General features: G+C 31.2%; 3 protein-coding genes across 7 annotated transcripts in view; 2 read left to right on the top strand and 1 right to left on the bottom strand.

Moving 5' to 3' along the window:
• LOC125839081 (actin-depolymerizing factor 10-like) overlaps positions 1–15,165 on the top strand; it is an 858,671-nt gene that overhangs the window by 376,796 nt on the left and 466,710 nt on the right. The gene's annotated exons all lie outside the window — the stretch shown is intronic.
• Positions 1–15,165, bottom strand: part of LOC125839078 (peroxisomal membrane protein 11C-like) — a 485,045-nt gene that overhangs the window by 442,218 nt on the left and 27,662 nt on the right. The gene's annotated exons all lie outside the window — the stretch shown is intronic.
• LOC125839071 (F-box protein At4g00755-like) lies at positions 6,116–11,571 on the top strand. Its single transcript, XM_049518049.1, has 5 exons — positions 6,116–6,304; positions 9,751–10,167; positions 10,307–10,476; positions 10,678–10,796; positions 11,151–11,571. Exons 1-5 carry the CDS (start codon positions 6,178–6,180, stop codon positions 11,449–11,451), a joined length of 1,134 nt encoding a protein of 377 aa, XP_049374006.1. The 5' UTR covers positions 6,116–6,177; the 3' UTR covers positions 11,452–11,571.

Here is a 15,165-nt window from a genome sequence, read left to right as displayed (position 1 = left end):
TAAACATCATTTTGTATAATTGATTAAAAACAATCGAAATATACTAATGAAATTCATTTTAGCTATTTAAACTATAGCTTTGTTGCATAAATGGGCAAACTCTAGTGAAGGAAGCCTATTATGTTTCATACAGTAGCTATTTATGAAATTTTTCCTAAAACCTTTGTGCCGCTAAGGCTCAATTCCCTTAAACTTAAGCCCATTCGGTCTCGACTCGTCCCATCCTCTTATCAGTCATATCTGGCACAATAGAACTTTGAAAAAATTAGTTAACTAGTCAAAATCTCTAACATAATTATTAAAAATATCTACACTTTAAAATAATTATTAAAAATGTCAATATGTCAATATTTTAGTACATAAAGTGTATCATATGTTAGTTCCTAATTTATCTCACACTAACTAAGCCCACGTTTAAGTCATCACGTTTTCTCTCATATTTTTTTTAAAAAACAATAAAAATCTCTCTCTCATCTAATTCCATCTTCCAGTTGTTCTTCAATTTTTATTCTCCCGCTTCTCTCTTATCAAAATGTGCCGATTCTTTTTCCAAAAATTGGAAAAAAAATATCCCAAAATACATTCACAACAATCCCATTGATTCAGGTATGTATCTTTTTGCGATTGAGAAAAGGCATAAATTCCCCCTCCAACTTGTATCAAAAAGTTAGTTACACGCTTCAACTATTATGACGACCTATTACACACTTATTCTTGTTCAAAGTGTAATTAATACCACCCCTAAACTAATGTGGAAATAAAATTTAAAATAAAAATAAATTAGGCGCGTTTAAGTTGAAAATAAAGTTGAAAAAATATTTTTTTTCAACCCCCACCCCCCTGTTTTCTCCTTTTTCATGTTCCTCTTCTCTTATTTTCCTTCAGAATTTTTCTTATTCATTTTTTTCTTAGCACAGTTTTACAATTTGTTATTCAATTTTTTTTATCACATTTTACAATTTTTCACTCAATTTCATCATTATACCTAGAAAAAGTAATCTTTTAATTCAAATTTCATAATGATTCTAGAAATTCGAGACTTTGGTCTCCTAATTTTTTCACTTTCTCCTTCAATTTTTTGTACAAAGCACAAAGCTTACTGAAACGCCATGGATCTGAAATAGGTCGAAGCACAAAACAATCTGCACTAGAAACACCATGGATCTGAAAAACATGTTTTGTACTCAAGTTGAATGGGAAAGCTCATGGATCTTAAATATGTCATAGCTTGAAGCATCATGGATCTGAAAAATGAAGATCATTGAAACGTCATTAGATCCATGGTTGAAGCTTTGAGCTCGCCGAAACACTTGCAACAGAAACTAAAAGCAAAAAAATCGAAAAGGGGTATGGTATAGGGGTTTGATTCAGTGTTTTTCAATGATTCATTTGGAGTTTTGGGTGGCTGTTTGTGGTGGCTAAGGTAGTTGTTTGGTGGTTGTTCTTTGTCGGAGATGGGTTGGTTGTTGGGAAAAGAGGAGGGGATGACGTTATGGAGGTAGGTTTGTCGTGGTGATGGGTTGACTGTTCTTCGCCAGAGAGGACAAAGAGAATTGTGATATAAATTCAAATGGATAAAATTCTAGTAAGATTAGAGATAAAAGTGGATAGGATTTAGATTGGAAGAAGATATCATTATTAGAGAATTTTAATAATTAGTTAGGGATTAATTAGTGTAAAATAGAGTTAATAAAAGAAAATTTAATTAATAAAGAAAAGAAAAAAACTTATAATTTCTAACGTGGTGTTGACGTGACGCTGATGTGGTGCTAATATGGCCGCGAGTGTAATACACCACATACTGTGAGAGTGGTGGTATGCGTCTCAAGGTGGTATTAAATACACTTTTAAATAGTAAGGGTGTGTAATAAGTCGTCATAATAGTTAAAGCGTGAAACTGACTTTTCGGTACAAGTTTGAGAGGGGGATTTATGCCTTTTCCCTTTTGCGATTTTAAGGTATTTTACCGATTGTATTTGTTTAAATCTTTCAAAATATTTGTTTGTTTAGTTGCTTATTAAATTCTCCAATTTTGATTAGGGTTTTAGATAAGGAAAACCTCAAAGATTCCTCTCTAATGGCGGACTCACAGAGGATTACAAGAGTATCCCATTTAATCAACAATTTTGTAGCAATTCTTTTGGTCTATGTATTAATCAATGACTAGCGGATAATGTAGGCTCGATGGCTAAAATGGCAGAAGAGAGAAGATCTAAACATATACATGACCCTATCCGCATGCAAAACCTTCCTCAAGTACAGAAGATTTCGAAAAACGTGTTGAATACCAAGTTGAGGAAGAACAATTTCTCATGAGTTTGTTTTGTATTTATAGTTTTTTCAGAATTTTAATTTGTATCTTTTCTCAATTTGTAATCAAACCAGTATGTATGCTATTAATATTTGTATTCATTCAAAATCTCATGTTGCATAGTTTATGAATCTTGTATTTGTTCCTAATTTGTTTTCATTCCAAAGGTATACCAACTAGTTATGTATTTTATTTATAGGAAGAACAATTTCCTATTTGTTTGTTTTGTTTTTATAGTTTTTTTTTTCTTCATATATTCTTATCCTTTTTCAATTTGTATTCAAACGAGTATGTATGCTATTAATACTTGTATTCATTCAAAATCTCATGTTACATAGTTTATGAATCTTTAATTTGTTCCTAATTTATATTCATTCCAAAGGTATGCCAACTAGTTATACATTTTATTTAAGAATGATTGCAACAAGTATTCACTTATTCCTTCTCAGTTTTATATTTCGTTCTCACTTTTCCATAATATTATTATTTTTATTTTATATATCATTATAAAAAATACAACATAAAAACTCAAATGAATACAAATACAAATAATATACATATTGGAATGAATACGACTTAAGAAAGGATACAAGATTCTGAAGAAAAAAATACATGAATACAAATATGCTTCTTAAATAACTACAAATTCATTTGATATACCTATTGGAATGAATACAAACTAATAAAGAAATACAAGTTTATTTATACAAAATACAACATGAAAACTAGAATGAATACAAATACAAATACAAATAATATACATATTGAAATGAATAGAATTTGAGAAAGGATACCGAATTCTGGAAAAAATAAATAAATACACTGTGAGAAAGGTATGTCAAATAATAGATAAAACTATCGGTGTTCAAATTTGTAAAGATTCAAATTTAGCAGCTAAGGTATTATCATAGAGTTTCATAACAATAATTAGTTTTGAAAGACGAGACCAAATAATGGCGCATGAGAGACGTTTTTACTAAAAATAAAACAATCACAATTTGAACAAGGAAGAGAATCACCTATTTTGGGTCTCATAATCTTTTGTAACGAAAGTAATGAGGATTTTCAGCAACTTTACCTAATTTGAAATATTCTCTCCCTTGATTTTTTCTAATTTGTTATTTCTTAGTTATATTATTTTAGTTAAATAAAGAAAAAAAATTACTTAAATAAGCCCCATAACAAACTAAAATATTGACATTTTAAATAAATATTAAAAGTATGACTAAGGGGTCCTATTAAATGCTAAAATATTGTTGTTTTGAAATTTTTCCTAAGAACTTTTGTGCCCTAAGGCCCAATTTCCTTAAATTTAAGTCCATCCCGACTCGTCCCGTCCCGTCCCCTCACGAGTCATACCTAGTATAATAGAACTTTCGGGCCTCTAAGGAGAGGCCCAATTCACTTAAATTTAAGCTTGCTCCATCTCGTCTCGTCTCGTCTCGTCTAGTCTCGTTCCGTCCTCTTACCAACCATACCTAGTACAATAGAATTTTGGGAAAATTAGCAAGCTAGTCACAATCCCTAACATAATTATTAAAAAGATCTACACTTTAAAATAATTATTAAAAATGTCAATATTTTAGAAAATAAATTGTATCATAATATAACTAATCTTCTTTCCTTTTATTTCTCAAATCAGACCCACATTGAACCCCTTTTTTTACCCCATTATACGGTAATTTTTTTTTAAAAAAAAATACCTCATTACCCACTTATCCCTCTTTCTAGGTTTTATCCCAAATTACTCCTTTCTCTCTCTTCCCCTTTTCACCATTGTTATCTCTTTTACTTGTTCAAGAAAATCAACTCTTAGAATTCTACATTTTTATTCAAGAAATCTCGCAATTAATTCAAAAGATTGTTCATCCATTGATAAAGGTAAATTTGAAATCAACAAGTATTTTGTGAGATTTCTTGTGATTTTGTATTCATATTCACAAAGTATTTTGTATTTAGGATTTTTCGTCTTTTAAAAATATTATTCGATTTTTTTATGAGTTCGTTTTCATATTCACCAAGTATTCTATGAGATTTCCCTCTTTTATGTATTTCACATTTTTCATCTTTTATACACTATTATTCAATTTTTTTGTGATTTTGTTTTGATATTTGAGATTTGGTAGATTGTAGTAATCTACATTGACATTCATACATCATATATTGTTTGATTTTTCATACATTCATATTTAATAATTTTGAATTTTGCTTATAGGGTTACTAATGCACAAATGAATACGGATTAAGATTTGAATTTGATGAACAAAAAATTGGAAAAGAGGAACATAGCAGACGAAGAAAATAAAAAGAAGTCAGAGAAGAAAATTGCAAAAATTGTATTCATATTAATTTTTGTTTATCAGTTGTTTTTCCTTTACTCAGCATTTGTATTTTTTATTAAGAACATTGTATTTCTTTTTTATTTTGTAGTCATTCCAATAGGTATGCCAAATGAATTTGTATTTCTTAAGCATATATGTATCATATTTTTTCATAGTCAATTTATATATTTTTTTAAATTTAGAATATTGTATCCTTCCTCAATCAAATTGTATTTTCCCACTATGTATGCTATTTTTTTTTCAAAATCTTGTATCTCTATTTCTTTCACAATCAATTTGTATTATTTATTTTTAGAATATTGTATCCTTCCTCAACAGATTGTATTATTTCCACCATGTATGCCACTTTTTTTCCAGAATATTGTATCATTTCATAAATTATATTCATATGTAATGATTAGATTATATTGGGATACAATCCATATATTTTTGTAATACAAATAAAAGAAATATATATTTGGCAGTCATGTATGTTCCACTTCTTAATGTTCTTAATTTCATCATCCATAATTAAGATCTTGATAAGGAAGAAAAATGGAAATTGAAACGGTTGATTCAATTGAATGAGAAAGGAGATTTTTTTGAAATTGTAACTGATGAAAATTTTAAGTGATATGTTCCTTTTTTAAAATATTCTTTCCCCAAATTTTCTCCTTTCTATTATTAAATAATTGTATTTTTGTAAATCAAACAAATAAAAAAAATACATAAATCAAATACATAACAAACTAAAATATTGACATTTTAAATAAATATTAAAAGTGTGGCTAAAGGTTCCTACTATTACACAAGTAAAAAAGATTGAATGCTAAATTTTGATCAAACTTCAGAATACCCTTTTCAGTTTTCCTCTTCATCTGTGCTTCTCATTGAAAAAGGTAAATTCATCCCTCTCCTCTCCTTGGATTAGCCTCACTATTTTGAGATTTCTTCTGTTCTTTCAATTGCTTGATGGGTATCTGGATTTTTTTTTTCTCACCTCTGTCTGCTTATGTTGACAAGCCTGTATAGTGTGGTCCAATTTTTAGAAGACAGCAACTTTTTTGATACCATAAGATAGCGGAGGGCAAAAGTGCTCTATGTCTAATAATTGTAGTCTTGTAGGGTAATTTAGGCCTTTTTCCGTAGAATTAGTTTGTTGAGGATTTTATGTTTATATAAACATATATGTGAGTTTTAAGAACCGTTAGACAACCCTCGATTTGCCTTTTGAAGTGAAATGACCATGGCTTTTGATAGAATGGACATAGAGGATTCATGTAGTTGATGCCAACTTAATTTGGTTAGAGTTATAGTTGATTGATTGATTGATCGATCGATCTTCTAGGGACCTGGTTTGCTATTTTTTATTTTATTTTATTTTGAATTGGCAAAGATTGGAGTAGATAATTGTCATCTTTTCCTGTTCTCCCTTTTCCACTTCTTCAATGTTGATGATTGTCATGTGAATTTATATATGGTGCTGATTCAGGTTTTGGAACTTGACGTTGATTGGATTGACTTTTATAGTGGCTGACAATCAGGATGGAGACTCGGGTTGATTTTGTACAATCTCTTCAAAGTGACATGTCAATTAATATTCTGGCATGTTTGAATGATCCAGTAGATGTGGTCCGTGCAGGCTCCGTCTCAAGCCCTTGGCACCATTTTGGTGAGTTATGCAAACTGAAGTCTTGATGAAAGTTATTCTTGGCAGTGACATTTAAAAATTATTTCTTTTCTCTTAGTAATAACTCCTCATCTTGCTGAGTTTCACATTTCCTTCTAATACTGAAGCAGTCTACTGTACCTGTTTCCTATCTGAATATATTTGTTCACGTAATTGGTGGTTATGGGTATCTGAGTGCCATACCGCCATAGTCTGCAAAAACGAGACCATTTTGTATCTTCTCGATTTAGGGTTACCCTCATTTTAATAGATCGTAGATTAATGCTGGGGATGTAAGCCATTTTAGGATTGTCAATTCACAACACTTCCTTTGTTTGCAGCTAGACCTGCTTTTAGCAATGAGGCTATAACTTATTATGTATTGATTAATGGCTCAGACTTCGAATTGTGAAGAAAAAAAAGAAGAAGCTGCTTTCTATCCTAGGCAAACATTATGTTGCATATCTTGGGTTTTTTTCTTTATTGATATGTATGTGTTTGACCCTAAATCGTACAATGGCAGTTTCCATGTTAATGAATTGTCCTTGTTTCCAGTGTTACCAAGTTTGAATCTAATCAATGAGAATGTGGCAATACCTACATGACGGGATGGTCTTGGTGATTTTGCCCAAGACTTCAGTCAATAATGTAAATGGTCCAACCTAATAAAATACTAACTGTAAATGGTCCAAAAATATGAGCTTTCTCCTCTTTCTCAAAAAAAAAAAGATGAGCTTTCTATTAAGTTGCAAAGGAGAAAACATTATGAAGTGTAGTGTTTTAAAAAGAAATCAGGCCATCATGTTGTGGGTGTCTCTTACCTAAGACATAAGAAAATCATTCTTCAAATGGGTAAATCAATTCATTCATCTTCCTCTCTTCCTTGGGAAAATAGTGATGATGTCAACACAAATTCTAGTTACTTGTTTATGTTCCCAGCTTGTGTGTTGCTAAGGTAGAGCATGGGGCAAATGATCAGTCACACAAGTTTTGTCATTATCGAGAATACTGCCCCAAAGGGTATGGTCTAACATGGATTAGAGGAGGCCAGGGTTCAATTTCTAAGAGAGGCAATCAAAAAGATGATAATTTCTTCTCATTTTTCTAAGCCTTCTTGAACATAGTTACTTTGTATCTGTACTGATGGGAGGTATTGTATATTCAATGGGTCAGTTGAGATGAAAACATATTGCCGTTTACATAAATTGCTTTGTCAAGAATGTTTGATTCCCTGTAAGTTCATTTAGATGTCCAAAATAAATAAATTAAACCCCTGTCAACTCCCCTCCCAAAACACCCCCACCTCGAAGAAAATAAAAGAAAAAAGAAAAAGAAGGGTGATAATGAGGAAGAGGAGGTCAAGTGGGGTAACCTATAGGATGTTTAGATAATTTACTTGCATCCAAATGTGTAGAGAATGCATCATTTATTATTCGGTCAATTGTATGAATTTGTGGCCGTCACTTCGACTTGAATAATTTTTTTTTTGTTTCCTCTTACTATAGAAAAGGATGAAAACACAAATGTTGGTTCACAAACACTATTAGCTGATATAATTAGGTATTTTTTTGCATATGGTGCGATGATCTTCTGTCAAGAAGTTTGATCTAGTAACGATCCCCCGTGGTCTTTTTGCTTATTCTGAACTATTGGTGATGTGATCACAATAAAAAATCCTCAAGTATTGGTGATGTGATCTAATTGAGTGTTGCCTTCCTTGTTGCACGTGGTCTTGTAATAACTGCCCTCTAATGTTAGTTCCTTCTTCTCCTCCTCCTCCTCCTCCTTAAGCATAGGATTCTCCTTGGTCCTTTCTATGCAACGGTCTGGGTTGCCCTAGAGGACTGTTTTTCTCTTCATACACAAATTTTGGCTACGAACACATTATTGACTAATACTTCATCTTCCGAATCAAATAAATACCTAACAAAAAAGTCCAAAGCCCATTGAAGCACTAGAAGAACATTACCACAATTTCTAACTCTTTTCAAAAAGCCATTTGTACGCCTTAGAGTGAACAGATAATCATGGCCACTAGATCTTTCATACTCTTATTAATATATACTTAACACTCAACTGTCCCAACTCTTATTATATCTTTTGTTTCATTTCTTCTTGAACAATGACAACACTTTTTTATTTATGGATTTATTATCAGAAATTGAATGCACAGTCTCAGCATTCAATGGCTACGAACACATTATTGACTAATACTTCATCTTCCGAATCAAATAAATACCTAACAAAAAAGGCCAAAGCCCATTGAAGCACTAGAAGAACATTACCACAATTTCCAACTCTTTTTTTTTTTTTTTTTTTTGATAACCGAGAAATCCGTCTGTGACCCGCCCTTTGGACCAATCACAGCCTTCTAAACTCGGTGGATAATGGGCCCGCCCCTCTACCCTTAATTTCCAACTCTTTTCAAAAAACCATTTGTACGCCTTAGAGTGAACAGATAATCATGGCCACTAGATCTTTCATACTCTTATTAATATATACTTAACACTCAACTGTCCCAACTCTTATTATATCTTTTGTTTCATTTCTTCTTGAACAATGACAACAAATTTTTATTTATGGATTTATTATCAGAAATTGAATGCACAGTCTCAGCATTCAATGTGTATTTCCTGAATAATCACATTTTTCAATTATTCAATGTTAACCATATTAGTCGGTCGTATAAGAGAAGGAGAAGGAGCTAGCTTTGCCACCAATCTTCCCCTGACCCTCGTCTTCCAATACTCCTCCAGTTCTTCAAAATTTCCAGAGTATTTCTTGGCATTGCCCGATTCACCCCATCTTACATAAGAACACGTGCCACTAATTGCAGTTGTCTCACAATACAAAAAAAGAAGCTCATTGTTTTCATCTTCCTGTCCACAATGCAGGCATCTAAAGCAAATTGTAAGGCCTCTTCTTTGTAGTCTCTCATGAGTTAAACAAGCCCGTTAAACTATAATTGATCAGAAGGATCATCATAGGGGAAAGTGCGTTCAGAAAAGGTTTAGGTCATATTCTCGATAGACGTGCCTGGGAGAGTTTTATAAAATGATTTTTACAATACAAAACATTCAGAAAGATATACAAGCTCTTTATTATTCTAAGGACTACCTACCATTTTTTTATAAGCTGCTGTCCGACCCAATTAATTTATTTGGAAGTTGGAAAATTTCCTGGATATACATTGGAATGCCAGTTGTTAAACTTACTGGATTTCCAGCTTGATAATGCCACATAAATTTCTTAGAATTTCACAATCACTGTACAAAAAATTGGGGCTAGTTGGCCCTTTATTCAGAAAAAATATAGGGATGCCAGTTTTAATACTAGGAAGTGGGGAATGTTAAGGTGAAGCAGAAAAGTCATTTGAGGTTCATTATCATTTGGGAGAAGAATGGCCTCGTTTTAAGTAGATTAGTAACATTGTGACTTATTTTTTGCAGTGATTACAAATGGAATTTCCAAGCAACTATGTCTGAGAAGGTTTCCTCAGCTTTCTGGGATTGAACGTATAACTGAACCAGATTGGATAACAACAGAAGCAAATGGTGTTGGATCTCACAATTCCATTTGGGATATTATGAAGAGAGACCACAATGTTTATGCTTCTCTCCTTCATGCTATTGCAACATTAAACACATATCAGAGTGAATGCATAGCATATGCAGTTAGTGCTTCGAGTACAGATAGATTTCCTGCCGAAAGTGTTGCCAATACTTTAACAACTAGGAGATATCTCGGTGGACATTCATACTGGTCAAGTAAAGGACATGCTGATCCAGATGCCCCTGAGACATTAATTTACAAATTGAAAGCTGATCTGTGTGTTATTAGTAAAATCAGTGTACAACCTTTTGAAGGTGATTGCTTTATCTTTATTCTGTCTTTCTGTTATATCTCCCAGAGGCCTTAGATGCCCCTCAATTATTTCGATATAAGTTTCAAAGTTTTTGCACGTTTTACTTGATCCTCTTGATTAATATGTAGTATCTTATTCAGCTTTTTACCAGCCCGGCCACCCTATATACTCTGCAAAATCTGTTCGATTTCGGTTAGGACACCCCAAAAATTCACTAGACGAAAATGATATCGTGCAAATGCCTCAGCAACAGCCTGCTGATGACAAGTTCATATGGACGTATACATCAGAAGTATACCCTATGGAACAGGTAATCTTTTATAACTTTTTTTTCTTTTCATAGATGGTTTCATTTCTAATTTGTTTTTGTCATGGCAAGTATTTCCCACTATATGTTGCCAAAGTAGTGTCATGTATTATTTTAACTCGTTTGAACTTTATCTATGAGTCCTCAATAGGAGCATAGTATTTTGCATGGAAAGAAATAACATATTCTAACATTGATGAGCAGAAAAACTGCTTGCAACAGTTCAAGCTACCAGAACCAGTGCTTTGCATTGGTGGATATCTGCAGATTGAACTGTTGGGTAGAGTTCAGAGACAACATTCAGACAACTTGTTTTACACATGGTTAGTTTTGCCACTCTCGTCTTTCTTGAAAAATCAATGACTTATCTATTGCTCTACCCATTGGCAAGATGTATGCGCTTGTGTCATAAGCATAGAGATCTTTGCTGAGGCTTCTATCTATGCTAATTTCTCTCATGAGATTATATGTCGTATATTTTTGTCCTGTCTATATGTTACAGAAAATATAGAGCAATTCTAGTGCCTTTTTTTTATCTGGTATAATATTGGTCGGTGATGATCTTAAATTTAACGATATGATCAGTGAGGACTCATATAACCGAACTCAACTGATTGGAATTGAGGCACAATAGTTGTTTATGTTGTGATAACATGCTGTTTCATTCACATTTGCAGCGTTAGCCATGTGAAAGTCATGGGCGGTCCTCTCTGCCCTGCATTTGATATAGATATCCTTGAACCATCAGGCAAGTTTGCGTTGAAGTACAACCCGGAGGTTTTCCGATGGATGTTGCAAAGCTTTTCAGAAGACTCAACTATATCTCCAATGCCATCAGAGGAAGAAGCGGTTGAACATGTAGGTGTTATGGGGTTTCTGTTACAGGCTTACCATGGGGGTATTGAACCCATGGTATGGGATGAACCCATGGAATGGGATGACGACGATGAAGAAATGGATGAACTTGGTATTCTTTAGTAGCGTGAACTTGGATGATAATCTCTTGTATTTAGCTTTAAAATTTCCACCAAATAACTATCAAACTGGTGTACTTGAGTTGTTTGCCTTTGCAATTTGCTTGTCCTAGTTTTCTTCTTATATTTCAGGCATACATGCAAATAAGCAATAAATTGAGTCACAAAAAAGGTGCACCGTCTCTGTTGTTGGTTGGTCCCTCCAAACCAATCAGTTTTTTTTTTTTGGGTCAAATTCATCGGTGGCCCTCTAAAGTTGGCACTAAGTTTCACTTAGACACCTCAATTTGGTGATGTTCATTTTAGACACCTCATGTAGGGTTCCGTTGTGTCATTTGACATTTTTTGCTTACATGTCAACAATAGAGCGTGAAAGGGTCAATTTAGCTATTTTTTAATTTATTCTCTTCTTCTCCATTTTTCAAGCTACCACCTTCCATCATTTTTTGAAGCTTAAACTCCTCAATGGAGGTCAATTTTTTTTATTCAAATCTGTTTTCAAGTCATTTTTCTTCTTCATTGTATTACTTTTGTAAATCTACAATCACCTCCCTCCACCTTTTTACCGGAAAAATGAGTACCAACACTCATTCTCATATTTATTCTCTTTCTTTCTTCCTCTCCTCTTTTCTTCCTACAAAACAATACTAAAAAGAGAGAAAAGAGATCCGAAACAATTTAAAAAGTTGATTTAAAAACATTGTTGGGTGTAGTAGAGAATACAACTACCTTCGGGGAGGGGCGGGGGGGGGGGGGGTAAATTCATTTTTTTAGAATAATATTTTTATTTTATTTGCTAAACAGGTTTTAAAATAATTTTCAACTTAAAATTACACATGTAATCATTTAATTGGTTGTTTGTCACGTCATCAACGAGTGTATTACACTCTCCTTCAGCTTTTTGCTTATTGTCAAAAAAGTGTCAAGGACCCTACATAAGATGTCTAAAATGAACATCGCCCATTTGAGGTGTCTAAATGAAACTTGGTGCCAATTTTAGGGGGCAACCGATGAGTTTAGTCTTTTTTTACCGATTTAAAAAACATAGGGGAATATTGTTTGGAGGGTGATACTTTCTATATTTCATATTAACTGAATTTATGAGACAATGCACACATTTTAAGAAAATCATTCAAGAACATAATTGTGAAATTATAAATATAACTTTGTAGGTAGTTGTGTAATTTATTTCCTAGAAAATATAGAACTTCAATAAATGAAAGGGAAAATATGAAAAAAATTCAAATATTTATTTTAAACTTTGAACAATTCAATTATTTTGAATAATGAAAAAAATCTTAAAAATTCACTTATTATGATAAATATTCAATTCCAGACCTGAATTTAGATCCCGATAAAAAATAATGATACACAACTTGGAATTAAAATTACAAGAAACGTCGGAAGAATCAAAATACATAAAAGCTCCTAATTCACTTTCAAATTTGATATGATAATTTAATGGTGTGGGAGCTAAAGTTCTTGGTATAGATGACAATAATATTTGTCAATGGGAAGTGCTAAATGGGCAGAAAAATTTGGCCAAAATTTAACGAGAATAGTGAAAAAGACTATTATAGCCTTTTCCCAACAAAATAAAATTAACTTTTTGATATTTTCTAAATAGTATGAACATTTATTATTTTGATAAGATGAATTTTATGGGTCCCATGCCTTATTCCTTCTTCATTTATTACTTCTCCTTCTTGACTTTTTTCTGTTGGCTCTTCTTATAAAAAAAAACAAGAATATGGTGAAAATAAACAATTATATTTAAGCACTCAAATTGGTTAAATTCATCCGATGAAATGAAACTAAAAAAATATTTTACTTTATGTATCTAATGGAACTTCATCAATGTAAAACATTTTTTTAAGAGCACAAAAAAAATCATCATTTGTTTGATTTAATGTCAAATTCTCTATGTATAAATAATTAATACATTATTTATTTTTTGTAATATGACTCAATTTTAAATGCACTCTCTATATTTCAAACATAAACATTTACACTTTATGTACTGTAAGAAATATACATTTACACCTCCAAAATTACATGGGTTTTGAATAAAATATACAAAATGTTATAAAGCAGCAAAAATAGTAATATAAAAATCTAGGGACTATGAAAACTATTTTGCTTTTTACTTCGTACTCTTATTCCTGATCTTATTATTTGATTCATAGTATAAATTGAGAACACTTGCATAAAGAACAAAGGCGCTCGATCACTTTTTATCCCCTATATTATGTCGATTTGATAAATTGTGAATCATTACTTACTTTTGTTACTAAAATGACCTCCAATTAACTATTTTTTTTAATTATTATTTTCAAATAAAATTAAATTATCTAATGAAATAATTTTTAGATGTAATTTATAAAATATTGGGATAACGACAACTCAAAGCACATTAGACCTGGTAAATGTTGATAAGTCATAGAAATCATGTGTATAGTTCATATATGTCGAATCGAAGAGAGTCAGACATTAATAGTATTTATCGTACAAGTCTTATTCCCTATATTACGTCGATTTGATAAATTGTGAATCAATACTTATATTTGTTACTAAAATGACCTTCAATTAAGTAATTTTTTAATTATTATGTTTAAACAAAATTAAACTATATATTTAAATAATTTTTTTAAATGTAATTTGTAAAATATTGTGATAACGACAACTCAAAATACATTAGATCTGAAAAATGTAGATAACTATAGAAACAACGCATAAAGTTGATATGTGTCGAACCAAAGAGAGTCAGACATAGTATTATTAATCATACAAGTATTTTCTCCTATATTACGTCGATTTGATAAGTTGTGAATCATTACTTATATTTGTTACTAAAATAACCTCCAATTAAGTAATTTTTTTAATTATTAAGTTTGAATAAATTTAAACTATAAAAATGATTATAAATTTGAGATAACAACACCTCAAAACACATTAGACTCGGTAAATGTCGAAAGTTATAGAAATCATGCATATAGTTCATATGTGTCGAATCAAAGAGAGTCAAATATATACTATTAATTATATAAGTTTTATCTCCTATATTATGTCGATTTGATAAATTATGAATCATTACTTATGCTTGTTACTAAACTGACCTCCAACTATGTAATTTTCTTAATTATTATGTTTAAATAAAATTAAGCTATATAAATAAATAATTTTTAAATGTAATTTATACAATAACGACAACTCAAAACATATTAGACCTGGTAAATGTCAATAGTTATAGAAATCGTGCATATAGTTCATATTTGTCAAACCAAAGAGAGTTAGACATTAATAATATTAATCATATAAGTTTTATCTCCTATATTATGTCGATCTTATAAATTATGAATCATTACACATGCTTGTTACTAAATTGACCTCCAATTATCTAATTTGCTTAATTATTTTGTTTAAATAAAATTAAGCTATATATATAAATAATTTTTAAATATAATTTGTAAAATATTGGGATAACGACAACTCAAAACACATTAGACCTGGTAAATGTTTATAGAAATCATGTGTAGAGCTCATACACGTCGAACCAAAGAGAGTCTAACATTAATAGTATTGATCCTACAAGTCTTATTTCCTATATTACGTCGATTTGATAAATTGTGAATCATTACTTATATTTGTTACTAAAATGACCTCCAATTAAGTAATTTTTTTAATTATTATGTTTAAATGAAATTAAACAATATATTTA

The sequence above is a fragment of the Solanum verrucosum genome, unplaced genomic scaffold (assembly GCF_900185275.1).
Source record: "Solanum verrucosum unplaced genomic scaffold, falcon-dt-bn FXZP01000163.1, whole genome shotgun sequence".
In the NCBI taxonomy this organism is placed as follows: Eukaryota; Viridiplantae; Streptophyta; class Magnoliopsida; order Solanales; family Solanaceae; genus Solanum; species Solanum verrucosum.
The sequence above is the reverse complement of the archived record's forward strand: the minus strand, read 5'-3'. Positions and strand labels throughout refer to the sequence as shown.

What these genes read in the sequence shown, in the direction of transcription:
- LOC125839071 (XM_049518049.1), top strand. Translation starts at nt 6,178, where the DNA reads ATGGAGACTCGGGTTGATTTTGTACAATCTCTTCAAAGTGACATGTCA. An exon ending in CAGTGTACAACCTTTTGAAG is followed by an intron (nt 10,168 to 10,306) that starts GTGATTGCTTTA and finishes TATCTTATTCAG; the next exon opens with CTTTTTACCAGCCCGGCCAC. An exon ending in GACAACTTGTTTTACACATG is followed by an intron (nt 10,797 to 11,150) that starts GTTAGTTTTGCC and finishes TCACATTTGCAG; the next exon opens with CGTTAGCCATGTGAAAGTCA.